General features: G+C 44.7%; 2 protein-coding genes across 3 annotated transcripts in view; one reads left to right on the top strand and one right to left on the bottom strand.

The window, feature by feature from the left end:
• Window positions 1-203: 203 nt before the first annotated feature.
• rfc2 (replication factor C (activator 1) 2) lies at window positions 204-8742 on the bottom strand. 2 transcript variants are annotated; one of them, XM_085144645.1, is made up of 6 exons: window positions 8427-8742; window positions 6486-6591; window positions 6312-6413; window positions 4547-4805; window positions 4204-4464; window positions 204-1613 (listed from the first exon to the last, which is right to left on the bottom strand). In XM_085144645.1, the coding sequence occupies exons 1-6, from the start codon at window positions 8659-8661 to the stop codon at window positions 1524-1526; spliced, it is 1053 nt and encodes a 350-aa protein (XP_085000771.1). In that variant the 5' UTR covers window positions 8662-8742; the 3' UTR covers window positions 204-1523. The 2 variants fall into 2 exon arrangements, with proteins under 2 accessions (XP_085000771.1, XP_085000770.1); XM_085144644.1 differs by having other exon boundaries at window positions 204-614.
• A 1294-nt stretch (window positions 8743-10036) lies between these two features.
• The window catches only part of usp11 (ubiquitin specific peptidase 11), a 16622-nt gene continuing 11396 nt past the window's right edge, over window positions 10037-15262 (top strand). Inside the window, exons 1-3 of the mRNA XM_085144633.1 lie at window positions 10037-10325; window positions 14245-14354; window positions 14433-14563. Coding sequence (XP_085000759.1) covers window positions 10216-10325; window positions 14245-14354; window positions 14433-14563 — 351 coding nt within the window. The 5' untranslated portion in view covers window positions 10037-10215. The remainder of the gene's footprint in view (window positions 10326-14244; window positions 14355-14432; window positions 14564-15262) is intronic.

Below are 15262 nucleotides of genomic sequence, written 5' to 3'. Positions count from 1 at the left end.
AATGAAGCTGAGTGGCACGTCCACAGTGGGACATGAATAGTCCCACAGCGAGAGATTCTGATTCAAGTAGGGGTCTTTTTATGTCCTCTGTGGTTCAATTAAATTTTATTAACCGCGCCAAATCACAACAACAGTCACCTCCAGGCGCTTTATATTGTAAGATAGACCCTACAGGTTCAAATAGGTATCAGTGATATCTCATGTTTACCTTCACAACAGTCTCACCTTTATTTTCTCAAAGCTCTCAAAGCATACAAAACACTTCTGCTGGTCAGCAACACAAATATTTTTAACAGCTTTTGAGGTTTTTCACAGCTAAAAACCAGAAAGCAGCAGAAGACAAAACCTGACCGACGAACATTTAATCCAATGATGCAGCTTTAAGTTTCTTTACATTATTTTGCAGGAATGAGTGATGTGCTGTTACAGTCTTGACTCTGTCAGCAGTGAACAAGTCTGATACTGAGCGGGCAGCTTCGACGCGCTCGGCGGGTCGCTGGGGTTTAGCTGGCAGCGGCGGGCGCCGTCTTGCTGCAGAGCCGTGCGAGCAGACCAGCCATCTGCAGCAGGGAGTTCACGCCTTCAGCTATCCGCATGTGGGTGTAGCCGATCTCCTGCAACAGAGAAACAACGAGATGGGACAAATCTGCGTGTAAAGTCGTCATTAAAGGAACAGCTGAAACTTTTAGGCGAAACTGCACGGCTGCTCGACTCAGACGGTCAGAAACGAGACAGAGTTTAAATGAAGTTACCTTTGAGTATTGTAACTGAAGAATCAGTCACAATACTCAGATTACCAACAGGTTTTACTTCAGTCACACATCTGACCTGGTAAAGTTGGTTTGTATTTTAATAACTTCAGATGTTTCCCACAAAAAATATAAAAGCAACTCAAAGTAGCCTGAAAATACACCAAGAGCATCCCAGTGAAATTAAAATGTCCAAGGATCCGTGAGCTCTGAAGCCAAGACTTGCTTCAAGAAACTATTTAGAATAAAAAGTAAACAGATTTCAACACTTGAGCTCCTCCAGCTCAGACTGAGCAGCAGCTTGAAGCTTGAAGCTGCTGCAGTGCTCGACTTCATGCTCCGTCAGACCGAAACGACACCATAAAGTGCTCACGGGTTTCTGCCTAGAGACGAGCTGATGAGTGGGATTGATGGATGCAGACGGTCGGTCATGAAGCTGTTTCACTCCTCGATCTGTTCCCGTCCTCACCTCAGAACAGGACAACATAAATAAATCATGGAAGCTGGAATGAGTTTCCAGGGAAGGAGGTGGCCATGGAGAGGAGAGTCTGGATATCTCAGCTCTGACATTTACTCTCAGGAACACGATCAAAAATCAATGTTTGTGTGCCTGAGCTCAGAAAGTTCAGGAAAATTCCCAAAACCTAAAACATCCAGATCTGTAACAGCAGCGGGGAGCCGTCCAGCAATGATCAGCACTTTGTTTAAGCTTTCCTTTAATCAGTAGCCATCAGTAGAACTGCTCCTCAGTTATTATTCATATTTCCTGAGCGCTCAGATGTACGCAAGTGGCCACCGTCCGCTCAAGGCAGCAACCCAGCAGACAGCAGCATCGTCCTTCCTGTTTCTCCGCGTGACAGGAAGCTGAAAAGGAAAGCAGATGACAGCTGCTCGAACCAGCACAGTTGACAGTCATTTGCATTTAGAAAATAAACAGCGGTACGTGAGCCCAGTGAGAGTAAACAGACATTCAACTGCTCTACCAGCACTGAGTAATCACATCCTGCATGGGCGTGGCTTAGCAGCCGCTGACTTATGCCTGGGTGCCGCTCACAGTCAGTCTGACAAAGATTTGCATATTACAAGTCAGCCTTGCAAAGAGAAGCAGCGCTGAGCCCCGTTTCCTAGTGAACAGAAAACCAGAGTGTGTGAACAGCGCTGACAGTCCCATCCAGTCAGCAGGGGATTTCCCCGTCAGGTGACTCGGGAGGGAAATTCAGTCACATCTGGTGCTCTAACAGGGATCTTTGTATAGCAGCGTGAGACTTTACTTCCTGTTCTGTTGCGGAAGAAACCTCTGGTTGAAAGTTGGTTTCAGTTCATTGCCTACATGCTTAAAAATAAGAAATAAGCAGAAGCCTCAAGAACCTGAAACACAAACGTCAGAGGAGGAAGAAAAAGCAATGAGTGAGGCGTTTCCTCTGAGTGAGCGTGGGTAAACAGAAAAACATGACCTCAGATGCACACTAAGAAATCTGACCTGCTACTATTCTGAGCAAACATCTCAGACCCGCTGGGCATGTTTGCATGTAAAAGTTCTCAGATGTATGCTGGTCCTCATCCGTGCAGGACCTTCCAGAATCTGGACTTCCACTCTGAAGTTAACAAGGAGCTGGTGCAGTGAATTAGTAACTGTGACACACGCGTACCTCGCAGAGTCCTTCTGAGCAACCTGCTGACGCTCCAAGGACGCTTTGAGTAAACGATGAACGTGATGAAATAAAGGAACTCAACTGTAAAAGATTTCAGTGATTTAACGTGAGCGTTTAAGTGAAAGCTGAGTCAGAGAGGACGCGTCCACAGAAGGACGCGCTCGGGGTCAGCAGCAGCATCTGTTCCACGCGGCAGGATTTCACCGTATCCAAGTAACATTAGGGTTAACTCTCGGGTCTCTGGACTCTGGAGATGGTTCACTTCCTAATGGGGTAAATCGCCATGGCAACTATACTGCAGACCAACAGGTATGAAATCATCGTCTACAGACCAATCAATTCTCCAGAAAAAGACTGTCATCACTCCTGGACGATTCTCTGCTGGGAGAGCAGGAGCGTCTGAGGAATTTGTGTTTGCCTGATCACTAAAATGTTTACGTCTTTTTTCCTGTTCGCAGCACAATCAGACACTTTTCTGTTAGCATTAACATCTGAGGTCGTGTCCAAATTCATGGGCTGCATCCTCCCGAGGACCCGGCCTTCTCAGTCTACGTGGGGCCGGGTCCTCAGAAGGTCGGGTAGGCTGAAAGTAAACGGCTGTGAAATGGGACGTCTCGCCTTCAGATTAGCGTCACCGCTGTATCGGTGGAGTTTAATAAACTCAGCCGTCTGCTCCTTGCTGTCTAAAAATATAACAGGACACTGGAGTAAATTCTCGACCGTCTCAGTCAAGAATGTGGTGTATAAATGTAGTTCTACCTGCTCGTCCCCGATGTCTCACACTTCTGTTTAATCAGTTTTCTGTTTGATGTTTATTCAGCTGTGTGAAAACTAAAACTTTAATCTCAGCCAAACCGATTTACTCACGAATAAAAAGAAAAAGCCCAACAGTAACATTTGTAGGTTGTCTAAGTGACTTATGTATCACGTTTAACCTGAGTAGCAAAAGACCGCGGTGATCTGAAAATGATCCGGCCGGAGTTGTGCCGTTCTCGGCGGCTCCAGGGACCCTCGAGCTCCCGGTCAGCTATAGAGCAGGTAGGTAACAGACGTCTCTGAAAACATCGAAGCACTTTTGCAAATATGTGATATCTTGATAAACCGAGCAGATATTTGATGTTTACACAGCTGAAAATATGTTAAAAGTTTATTTTGTGACCCAGAAAGATTAATAAGAGTAATATTAAAACTTAGTAGCGCCGCCATTGTTGGAAACTGGAGTTTGGCTGGGCCGCGCTATGAATTCTGGGATATGGTAGGCCACGAAGGACACACCTGACCCATCCTTCAAATTCGGGGAAAAGGAGGACGCATTTGTCGGCCGCATTCGGAGGAGTCTACGAATTTGGACAGCCTTCGGCATGTCGCTGTGACGTAATCGGTCTACAAATGCGTCCTCAGGAGGAAGCAGCCCATGAATTCGGACACGACCTGATACTAAAACAGAACAACTACACTCTCAACTCTCATCTTGTACAAACACTATATTTGAATTCTGTTTATATATTTAATCTCAAAAGTGCATCATGTTGTCACGGGAACGTCCTTGCTTTAATGTGGTGATGTATAAATGTAGTTTACACTGACTGCTCACCTGCTCGTCCCCGCTGTTTGGTTACATGAGTCCAGATAACGACGCCTACGAACTCACTGCTGAAAACACTAATGGCGGCGTACGAGTGAAGGGTATAATAAGATCTAATAATCTGCCTTCACAGAGCAGCTGCCATGTGCTGGCACCACCAGAGGTTTATAAGTTGTCACGATCAGCTGATTTTTAGCGGCGCCGTTGATGAGCTCACCTTGATGAACTCCAGCTTCAGGTACTCGGCCATCTGGTAGGTCTTACAGACCCTGAAGATGTTCCCGATGATGTCCACTGGAGAGTAGCCCAGCGCCCACAGCTGCTCCACGACTTTGTAGGCCTCGTCGATGTTCCCGTCCACGCAGTGTCCCAGCATGCTTTTCACCATCAGGGGGTGGGGCTCGTCGCACACCTTAAACACATTCTCGCTGTTGATGTAGCCAAAGCCGGCGTGAGTGGACTGCAGGTTGTTCAGCGCCTGGAGAGAAAAGGCCAAAACAAGTTCAGAAAATCCATGTTCAACCTCTGGGATGAGCGCCCGACTAAGCTCCGCCCCTCACCTGTCTCATGTCTCCCTGCGCAGTGAAGATGATGGCTTCCAGTCCATCGTCGGACACCGAGAGGCGCTCTTTCTCCACCACTTCCTGCAGCCGGACGAGGATCTGGCCGTCGGTCAGTTTGGAGTAGCGCAGCACGGCGCAGCGGGACTGGATCGGCTCGATGATCTTATCGGAGGCGTTGCAGGCGAGAGCGAAGCGCGTCGTCTTCGAGTAGATCTCCATGATCCTCCTCAGTGCCTGCTGAGCTCCGTCTGTCATGCTGGGAGGATGGAAACGTCACAAACTGCTCTCAAATCAGCGTTCACGCAAGACGGACTATTTTACTGTCAAACAGCTTCGCCTACACCCCCACCCGCCCCCCCACGGCCTGAGGTAACCCACGTCACTCAGGCTACTCACACAGACTCTACACTCACATCAAGTCCTTTGCACTACTTATGTTTTTCTCCTATTTGTTGTTTATTGCTGCACAGCGTGGAGCACCCATATTTGTTTGTACATGTACAATGACAATAAAGGGCTATTCTATTCTATTCTATTCTATTCTATTCTAGTCTTTACTGTCAAACAGCTGCTGCCGAGTCACATGTGATGGGGGCAGGTACAACTGAGCAGGTTGTCCGGCTGCATCTGCGCATCATGACTTTTTATTTTCATTCACAGCTCATATTAAGTTCACTGTGATGAACAGCTTGATTCGATTCTCACGTCGCATGAAGTTTATTCACCAAGCGTCCGAGTCTAACAATGTTAGATCCAAAGAAAGTTTCACTAAAACCAGTTAACAGAAACAAAACCAGCAACAGTTACTGGCAGCTACGTTCATCACAACGAATCACCTCAGCATCGCTGCCATCGGACACAAGTGAGCTTCTCCGACTCATCGTATCAGGCTCCTTTCACAAACATTTACAGCCTCTCAGAGTAAACAGAGACGAACACTTCTGACCCGCATTGACAGCCGAGGTAAACGCTGGACTGACCGCCTGTACCGGTGGGGGAAACCTCTGGGAATGACCTGGTCCAGAGTCACTTTGCTGCTCGCCACAGATGAATGGAGGCCAGAGTTTTTGAGGTGACGTAAAAGCGTAAAAAAGCCGACAGAATATTTAAATGTATGTATGTTTTTTTATTTATTATTCAACTATTAGTGTTGATATTATTCAAATATGTTAAAATGTTGTTTGTGCAAAATGTATATTATGACACAAACAGAAGGAGCCGGTCCGCACCGTTATGGGACGATATCGATTTAATGTTTTTGATATCTTGGCGGACTAAAACCGATTTGTCCTACAGCAGCCACCGTAGCCAGGAGCACACCCTGGACTTGGAGGGATGAGAAAATAACTCAGTTGACTGCAATCTGCTGACATCTAGTGGTGGGATTTTCCATGACGTGTGTGATGTCAGTAAAGTTTTACTTGCTTGTCATTTTCACTCTGCACAAACGGACTTTACGGCCGAAGGACCTCGGCTTAGAGATTTGTTGGTTTTTTGTGCTTTTAGAGAACAGTTGACTTTCACCACTGTGGGCAATGCAGAGCTACTGAAGCTTGACTCGTTGCTTTCGTGGGAGCAAAGCATGTTTTCTGGAGCTTTCACAAAGACGGGGACCAAGACACAAAAACTCAGTGTGAACATGACCGACGAGGGCAGCAGATCTTTCTTGTTATCATTATTCCGTACTTCATGTTACCTTGAAGTTTTAGCCGAAGTATTGGAATTTCCTTATTTTTAAAAAGTCACTGCACGGCTTGCTTACCTGTCGGCTTCGTCCAGAATGATGATCTTGTGCCGTCCTTTGGGCAGCGTGACCTTCTGCTGAGCAAACATCTTGATCTTGTTCCTCACCACGTCGATGCCCCTGCAGATAAAAAGCTTACAGTCGACTCCCAGTCCACCAAACAACCAGAGGTCGTCCTGAGCGGCGCCTCACCTGTCATTGGAGGCGTTCAGCTCCAGCACGGCGTCCTTCATCGAGGTTCCCAGCAGAGCGCGGGCCAAACACAAGATGCTGGTGGTCTTTCCAGTGCCGGGAGGACCTGAATAACAACATGCATGACTCAGCCAGGGTTTCCAGATTATCTGCCTGGTGGTAGGTGGTGATTATACAGCACACATCTTTAATGACTTTAAAGCGTGAGAACACAATTCTTGTTTTGTTTTTTTTAAATTGGATTTTTTCTAATCCACACGGGTTCATATATAGAAATATTCCCAGACTAATATTTGGTTAAACGTCCCTTAGCAAGCTGCACTTTGACCTGATCCTTTTAGTTGCCATCAACTAGCTTCTGTTGTAACTGACTGGATATTTGACGGCTGTGGTGAATGGGTGAGTTTCCTGATACAGGCTTTATTAGCCTGTTGCACAGAAGAGTGACAGGAAAGCAGAAGGAGAGAGAGGGGAAGACCGGCAGCAAAGGGTTCGGATTCAAACCTGGGCCAGCCGCCCTCAGCCATACGGCATATGGTCACCTGCTCATCACTGTGAGCTGCACTGGCGGCCCCACAACCAACTTTTAAGTGTAGTTCAAAATTCTTAGAGTTGAGATCAGACTTTTGGAAAGGCCATTCCTTAATGTTATCCAAAACTACTTTTGATGTGCGTTTGGCCCATTAGAACCAACAACAAACACACAAGTGTGTCTTAGTTTCAACCATCTAATTGATTTGATTTGAGATCAAGCTGACTAATTGGGAGATTGTCATCCTCCTTCATCCTTTGTGGAATGTACCAGTACCACTGGCAGCAAAACAGTCCCAGAGCATGATGCTGCCATTACTAACGGCTCTACAGTTGGTGCAGTGTTCTTGGGTTTTCAAGCATCATATTAACTCCTGCAAATATACCTCCTTTCATCGAGTCCAAACAGCTCAATCTTTGTCTCCTCTGACCATGAAACTCTTCTCCAGAAGGCATTTGGCTTGTTCATCTGGGCAGCTGCAAATTTCAGGTGAGCTTGAAGGTGTCGATTTTGGATTATGGGCTTCTTCCTTGGTCATCTTAGTTCATGGAGATGCTTAACTGGCTTCACTGTGGACAGTGACACTGGTGGTCCAGCAGTTTCCAGCTCATGGTAGTGTTGTGCCACGACGGGTCCTGAGTTGTTCCAGAACATCCTAACAAATTTCCTTACATCTGAGGGGAAAAGTTTAGGTTTTCCTCCAGACACATCTAAATAACTTTACCTACGTGCATTTGTCCAACCTTACAACCTCGAAACTGCAGTTGTTTACAAATGACTAAAAGACAGATCTCCAACTTGCGAATTTACAGTTGTCCTTGTTAGAACTACACCGGGCTCTGAACATTCATAAATCCAATGAATGCATTTTTTTTTTACATTTATTAAAGATGTATGCTGTACAATCATTTCATCTTGGAAAAAGAAAAGGTCAAAGAAATGAAAGCCCTAAATGACCCTGATAGTCATACCTCTGATGACTGGATGCACAGCTGTATTTGGGATCTAGTTTTTTAAGCTGTGTGTGACTGAGCTCAAAGAAAGCGTGATAAACGGCACGTGGTCTCTAAAGTAAACCGATGAGGAACATAACACCATGTGTCAGAGATCTGTAATGTTGCATTACATTTTGGTAAAATGATGGTCAAATTTCCATCATAAAAAAAGTTGTGCTTCTCAACTCTGAAAATGTGCTTTTTTTCCTGTAGGTACAAAAGTCATTTAGGAGTTTCTCAGCAGCTAATCAAACTTTTGGTAACTTAGTTCTTCCTCGAAGTAGCTGTACTGTTTCTTCTCCTCCATACAGGCTTCCTGTAAACTAATCTCTAACCTAGCGGCAGCCTGGGGAGCACGTAACCCGTCCAACCCTGTGCATGAGAAGTCCTAACCGTGTAAAAGTCCTCACTGACCTGCGATGATTATGTTGGGGACGTTTCCCTCTCTGGCGAAGACCTCCAGCCTGCTCACCGTCTCCTCGTTTCCCACAATCTCGTTCAGCTTCAGCGGCCGGTATTTCTCCACCCACGGTAGCTCGTAAGCGCTCCCGGAGCCTTTAGACGAGGACTCTCCGGCCTCCGTGTCCGCCTTCTGTCCGCTTTCTGTGGGTTTCTGCTTACACTCAGTCTCCGCCATCTCCACATCCATGATGTCTGTTTCTGCTCCCTGACAGCCCGCGAACGGAGGTTTCCCTCCCTGACAACAGCGCCACAGCAAACAAACTCCTCATTGGCTGAGTGTTTATGGGCGAAGGTCGTGATTGGCCAAGGAAAACCTCGCGATGTTTCACATTCACAACAGTATAAACGCGAGATGTCAATAAAAAACAAAAAACGTTTCACGTAAAAACGAATTTATTTACTCTTTCAACTACATGTAATTGTATTTTTTATTTATATTTATTTATTTATTTTATTATTATTATTATTTTTTTTTTTTTTTGGGGGGGGGTCTTTTCAAAATCCAAAATGAATGATTTACTTTAATAATGCAACGATTAGTCGATTATTTCAGAACAGAACCATATTGTTAACACTTTAAATAATAATTTTAATAGCTTTAACTAAACATTTACTCATTCCTGCTCCTTTCTTATTGACATTTTAGGATCTTCTTGTCATGCTTGAAGTTTTTTTTTCCTTCTGTAAAAACAAAAAATACATCAGTAATGCACATTTCTCACCGTTTTCTTGCTATTTTACATGAAAATTATTTACACGTTGTTTTCAGTGGCTGCACGTAGTTTTGAAATGGGTTATATCCTTACACACAGGCACACTCATGCTCAGTATCAATTATTGGGTACACTGGAGTTTAAGTTGGCTCTAATGGGCTAAACGTGTTCCAGGAAAATGACACCAATACCACCACCACCACCATTACACCACCAGCAGAAGTCTGAACTGTTGACACAAGGCTGGATCCATGTCTTTATGTTGTTTATCCCAAATCCTGAGCCAACCGTCTGTAAAATGCAGAACAAATCAAGGCTCAGAGCACGTAACATTTTTCAGTCTCAGTTTCGTGTTATTAGCTGACAGTAGTGGTCTTCTGCTGCTGTAACTTATCTGCTTCAGGGTGTTGTGTATTCAGAGATGGTCTTTTACATGCCTCGGTTGTAACTGGTTGTATGACTTGCTGCCTTCCTATCAGCTCTGACCTCTGGCCTCAACAACACATTTTATCCCAGAGAACTGCCGCTCACAGGCAAGATACAACACAGAACGGGACAAATTAAATCGATCTTCTAATTGAAATAATTTTCTTAATTTTTTGCTGTGTTCAATTTTGTGACGTTTTATTAACTAAAAAAATAAATTTTATTTAAATGAATCTTTACGTTTGCTGCTATTTGTTTATGATTCTCTCATATAAATTTTTATAAAAATTATATATTTTTATTTTTTTTAATCTTTTCTTACTTATCTAAACGTAGTCTGTTTGTTTTATTTAATATTTTATTTTAATTTATTAGTTTTGGTGTTTTGCTTCCCCTGCTGGTGACTCCGGGGTAGTTCGCACGTCTCCTGCCGGAATTCGTCATCGTCCGGGTCTGAGCCGTTTCCTACTTCCGCAAACAGAGGGCTGCGAGCTTCCCCGTTTATCGGCAGATCAATGCGGCGGCGGACTTCTGCTTCTCATTTCCTGGCTCTCTTTAACATTTCCGACACCTCTGACATTTATGAGTGATTGATCGGCGTCATGACGGCCAACAGCCGCTGCTCCGCCGCGGAGTCCCCGGGCCTGGAGACCCAGCGACGTGAGATCGAGTCTCTTCTACGGGAGTGCGAGCTCCGCGCTGGGGAGAGCTGGTGAGAGTCCGACCGCCTCTCCGCTCCACACATACACACACACAGATAAACACGGTGACAGGGCTAACGATTATCTCCACACGGGTAACGCTGCTAAACGGTGATTAACCGCTTTAACTGTGGGGTGGAGCAGCTTTGGTGTGGCTGCTGGAGTTTTTCTGGGACGGTTTAACGGCTCAATGCTACGTGTTAGCCGTGTTAGCTTATGCTAAGCAGGCAGACGTTGCTCTGACCTAGCATGCGCTGTTAACGTTAGCCTGTCGACCAGCTGTCTCCGGTGAGGCGTTCAGGGTCGCCTCGTATCCCCCGGATCGTGTTTTTATTTATCGCCGGTTTCAGTCCCAGTTTATTCTCCTCTGGGCGACCTCCTGCTCATTTAGGAGTTGGAATGCAGAGCAGGGCCGCCAGTAAATATTTTCAGTTTCATTTTCCAGTGAAGAAGGAAAGATTTAACTTGCAGTTTTGTAAAACTATAAAACACTCTGTCACGACTGAAAGTCAAATAGAAAAATATGATTGAAACATTATCTGCAGGAATGATATTTGTAAATCAGCTGATCAGTCAGCTCTTCATCAGACCGGCTTTTCAAAATAGTCTAATTAGTTCGTGAAATAGTGACAATCTAAATTTTTTACATTTTTTACAATCTATAATTTATTAACCTGTTTGTGGACCCTGAGTTTTCATCTGTCTGGTCTCATATATACCGATGTCTGTCCACTTACTCACAGTTAATATTTTGCCCTTTTAAAAGGAAAGAAAGTTCCAGTGAATTAGCTTTAACACCCAGGTGAGGTGAGGACACGAGGCAAGAGTCTTTATGGACTGTGATGTTCACAGAAGACATTGTGATTTGAAAGACAGGCAGCTGAGCTTAAGGTGCTCAGATCTTCACAAGGAGTGAGCAGGATGGGCGGGAGTGGAAATGAGTACACAAGCTCAAAGTTAGAGAGGCACGGTTGCGATGGTTTGGACACGTGCAGAGGAGGGATAGTTGATCTACTGGACAAAGGATGGTGAAGACAGAGCTTCCAGGCAGGAGGAAAAGGGGAAGACCTCAGAGAAGATTGATAGATGTAGTGAAGCAGGACATACAGACGGCTGGTGTGACAGAGGAGGATGCTCAGAGGTGGGATGGGGTGGGCAGATGATCTGCTGTGACGATCCCTCGTTAGGGGCCGACTCCACAGTGTAGTGGTTCAGACAGTTTGTGCACACAGCAGGAAACACAATTCCCTCTGGTGCCCACGAGGAGCAGCTGGAAGTAGCTTTATTTCTACGTTTTATGCATTAAAAAGAACTTGGGTAGGCTATCATCACACATCCACGACAGTTTGTTTTTCCTTGTTTGCTCGGTGAGATTAGATTTGACTGCACAAACAGGAGAAGCCTGCAAAGTCCACACCATGAAAACGTCTTGTTTCAGCCAAGTGAACTCAGCTGACCAGAGAGTAAAAGCTGCGTTAAACGTCTTATTACTGAACTGCTGCGTTTTTATTTTTGACCTTTTCTGGACGTATGGATAACTCTTCAGAGTTATTTCAAACTTCAGCAGACACTGAAGGAATCAGCGCTGTGTGAGTGCAGCCTTTATTAAACCGGCAAGTCTTTGGAAACACGTTTTTATTTCGAGTTATTTCATTTGTAAAAAGCTTTCAGTCAAATATTGTTTTATTAAAACATTTAGATGACGGTCAGTGAGAATTCTGCTGCGATCACAGAAAGTACCTTTAAAGGGAAACTCGGTGTGTTTACGGGTGCAGCGAGCTGCTGATTGACTGAGAGGCTGATTGACAACGGCTGCATCAGACATACGACAGGAAATAAACAATAAAATCCAGACGCTGGTTAGAACACGCCCTCATTCCTTCACACTTAAAAAACCCGTCTTCAGAAGCACCGTGACTCTGCAGGTTTGCGGCGCTGCAGCGTCAGACGTCACCAGGATTTACTTTCTGTTCAATATTCAAATAAATCACACAGCAGGCCGGCGGCTGCTCGCAGTGAGGCCGTCCAGGCTGACAGTTTGATGCTTTTGTTTGGGCCTTTTGCTCACCTTCAGGAAATCAGCCACAGATGGAAAATGATTTATCCATACAAGAAAGTGCCAGCTACATTTTTTATGAAGCGTCGGCAGGCAAAGCGTTTTTCTGTCAAACAGGAATAAAAGAATAATGAGTCCTTAAAGCAGAACAGCACAGAGACCGAACGCTGCAGTCTAACCTCTGAGGACTGATGCTGCGACGGATTTTCATCGCCATCAGATTTATTAACGCCCGCCACTGTGACGCTTCCTGCTCTGCTGCTTTGGTTTTAGCAGCTTTGGTTTCACTTCTAATTTTGGAGCAGGTCGTGTCTCTGCTGCAGCTTCAGATAAGACAGAAAGTCTCCGGTTTGATGAAAACAGGTTAGAAATGACTATGTTAAGCTCTAGAGGTGGGAATCACCACACATCCCACGATACGATATTATTGCAATTTTTAAAAATATTTTGCGATATTCAGATTCTGTACATAAAGGTAAACTTTATCAATCATCATTTTCTCTAATATCAAAGTCTCACACTCAGTCTTTCTCTCATTTCAGTTTGATTGTTGACAAACTGAACGGTTTGTATTACAGTCTAGTCCAACTTAACTGAATCAACCATCTGGTACAATTATAGCTATTCTGAACTATGCAGTTTATGAAAACTATGCAGCCCCTTCAGCAACTGAAGAATTTGAAAGTAAATTAAAACAAAATATAATTTTACATTAAATAAAAAAGTTTTAAACTTAATTCAAATAAAACATGTCTTAAATTAAAATAAGTAAACTGTCATGTTTATTGCTGCCAAAAACAAGTTAAACACATTTGGACAGTGAAGGAATGTCAGGATTCTTGCTCAGAAAAAGGATCAACATGCTCTGAAGTCAGAGCACAAAAACCTTTTTGTAACAAAGTATCGATTTCTGCTGTCCCTGTATCCATACATTATTAGCAAACAAAATATCACCATGCTACACAGTATCCATTTTTTCCCCACCCCTAACAGATACCTGCAGTATTTGTACTTTGTTACCTCGCTCCTCTGTTCGGTGGGTGAAGCACCTGAAAGTGCACGAGTGGGAGGTTTAAATCCAGTTTTAGGCTGTCGGGCTGGCTGTTGTTTTTTATGGCTTGAGCATCCAAGATGCTGCAGCGTTTGTCATCAATTATTGATCAGTTATTGTCATTAAATGTTTGCATCAAACATCAAACCCATGTGACTCCACAGGTGTGGATAGATGCTGGCACTCAGATCTTTTTCTCCTACGCCATCGGCCTTGGTGCTCTGACCGCTTTAGGCAGCTACAACCGTGCTACACAGTATCCATTTTTTCCCCCACCCCTATTAAGCTCCGGCTTTTGCTTCTGGTCACAAAGAAAGCAGAAGAAATCCCAAACATGAATTTATTTTTAGCAAAACATCCGATATTTGCTGCTTCTGGCGTCTCAGGATGCAGTGATGTCGCACTAATGTGAACTGTTTACGGCGATTTATGTCATCTGTTTGTAGATTTTACATTAGTGTGATTTCCCAGCCTGCTGGTTTTGTTTGGACTGTTTTTAAAAAGAAAATCCACTAAAATAAAACCGTGACAGAAATAATGTTTGTGACACATCATCCTGTCGCTTCATTTTTAGGCAAAAATAATGAAAATAACGACTTATTCAAAGCTTTTGGTGCCTTTCATCAGGATATTTTGGGGGTTTCCACCATTTGGTTGAAGAAAACAAACAAATGATCAACAGTCACTTTGTTGCTTTGTTTTGTTTTATTTATTTATTCATTCGTGTTCGGCTGATTTGTTGGCGGTAAAGTTCATGATGGAGGCAGCAGTGTTTTATGAATGTGTCCTCAAAGAGCGGTGTAATAATGTGTGTGTGTTGTAGGTATGTGGTAGATCGCCGCTGGTTTGACCAATGGAAGGAGTTTGTGGAGACCGGAGATCAGAACTCGACGTCTTTCCCGGGTCAGATCGACAACGCGGAGCTGTTCGAGGGTCAGTCACGCTTCGTTTGCTTCAGCGAGACACAAAACGATTTGTTGTCTTCAGCGAAGTGTCGCGTCCTGCTTTCAGATCTGGACTCGTACCACCTGAAGGATCGTCTGGTGGAGGACGAGGACTTTGTGCTGGTGCCGGCGGAGGCGTGGCACAAGCTGCTGTCTTGGTACGGCATGGCGGACGATCAGCCGCCGCTAGAACGCAAGGTAACGTCACCACGCGCCGCGCGGTGCCCTGAGTCCAGAATGAGGGCAGAGAGTTTTTGTTGGCGAGGGTTTGAAACACATGAAAATGAAAAACCTCCCCTGATGTAAATCTGGCTGCTCTCGCCTTCAAGGCGTCTCCTCGCACAGCTCTGGGCTGCGCGTAGTCTGGCTGCTGTGTTTACATCACTTCCTGGAATCCCTGTTTTGCATCTCATTCTCACATCTGAGCGCCGCCGTCAGACCGAGGATCAGTGCTGACCCCCGAGGGCGGAGCAGCCGGGCAGGAACGTCACCGTGATCGTCACTCTTTCTGTTTCTCGTCCTCCGACTGTCAACACAGTTTTCCTGTAATCTCGTGAGAAAGGACGAGACTTTTAAGCAAAACTAACATTAGCTTGTCACTGATATGACGCTGGAATAAAATGATAAAGAAACAAGAGGGCGAATGAAAACTTTTTTATTCGCAGCCCAGATAACTCGTGACACGCTCTCTTTTCCTGGAAGTTTGTGCATCGTTTTCATGTAACTTCCATGTAAATTCAGATATTTTAAATCACGATGGTCCCGATCCGTCCTTAGGCAAACACTTGTCTGCACGCCATCCCCGTCTTTGTTCGCTACGTGACAGATTTGGCAAATTTGTCTCTTGACTGAAATAAAACTTCACGATGAAGACTCGTGTTTCTGATGAGACTCGCT

This window comes from Neolamprologus multifasciatus, chromosome 20 (assembly GCF_963576455.1).
Source record: "Neolamprologus multifasciatus chromosome 20, fNeoMul1.2, whole genome shotgun sequence".
In the NCBI taxonomy this organism is placed as follows: Eukaryota; Metazoa; Chordata; class Actinopteri; order Cichliformes; family Cichlidae; genus Neolamprologus; species Neolamprologus multifasciatus.
The sequence above is the reverse complement of the archived record's forward strand: the minus strand, read 5'-3'. Positions and strand labels throughout refer to the sequence as shown.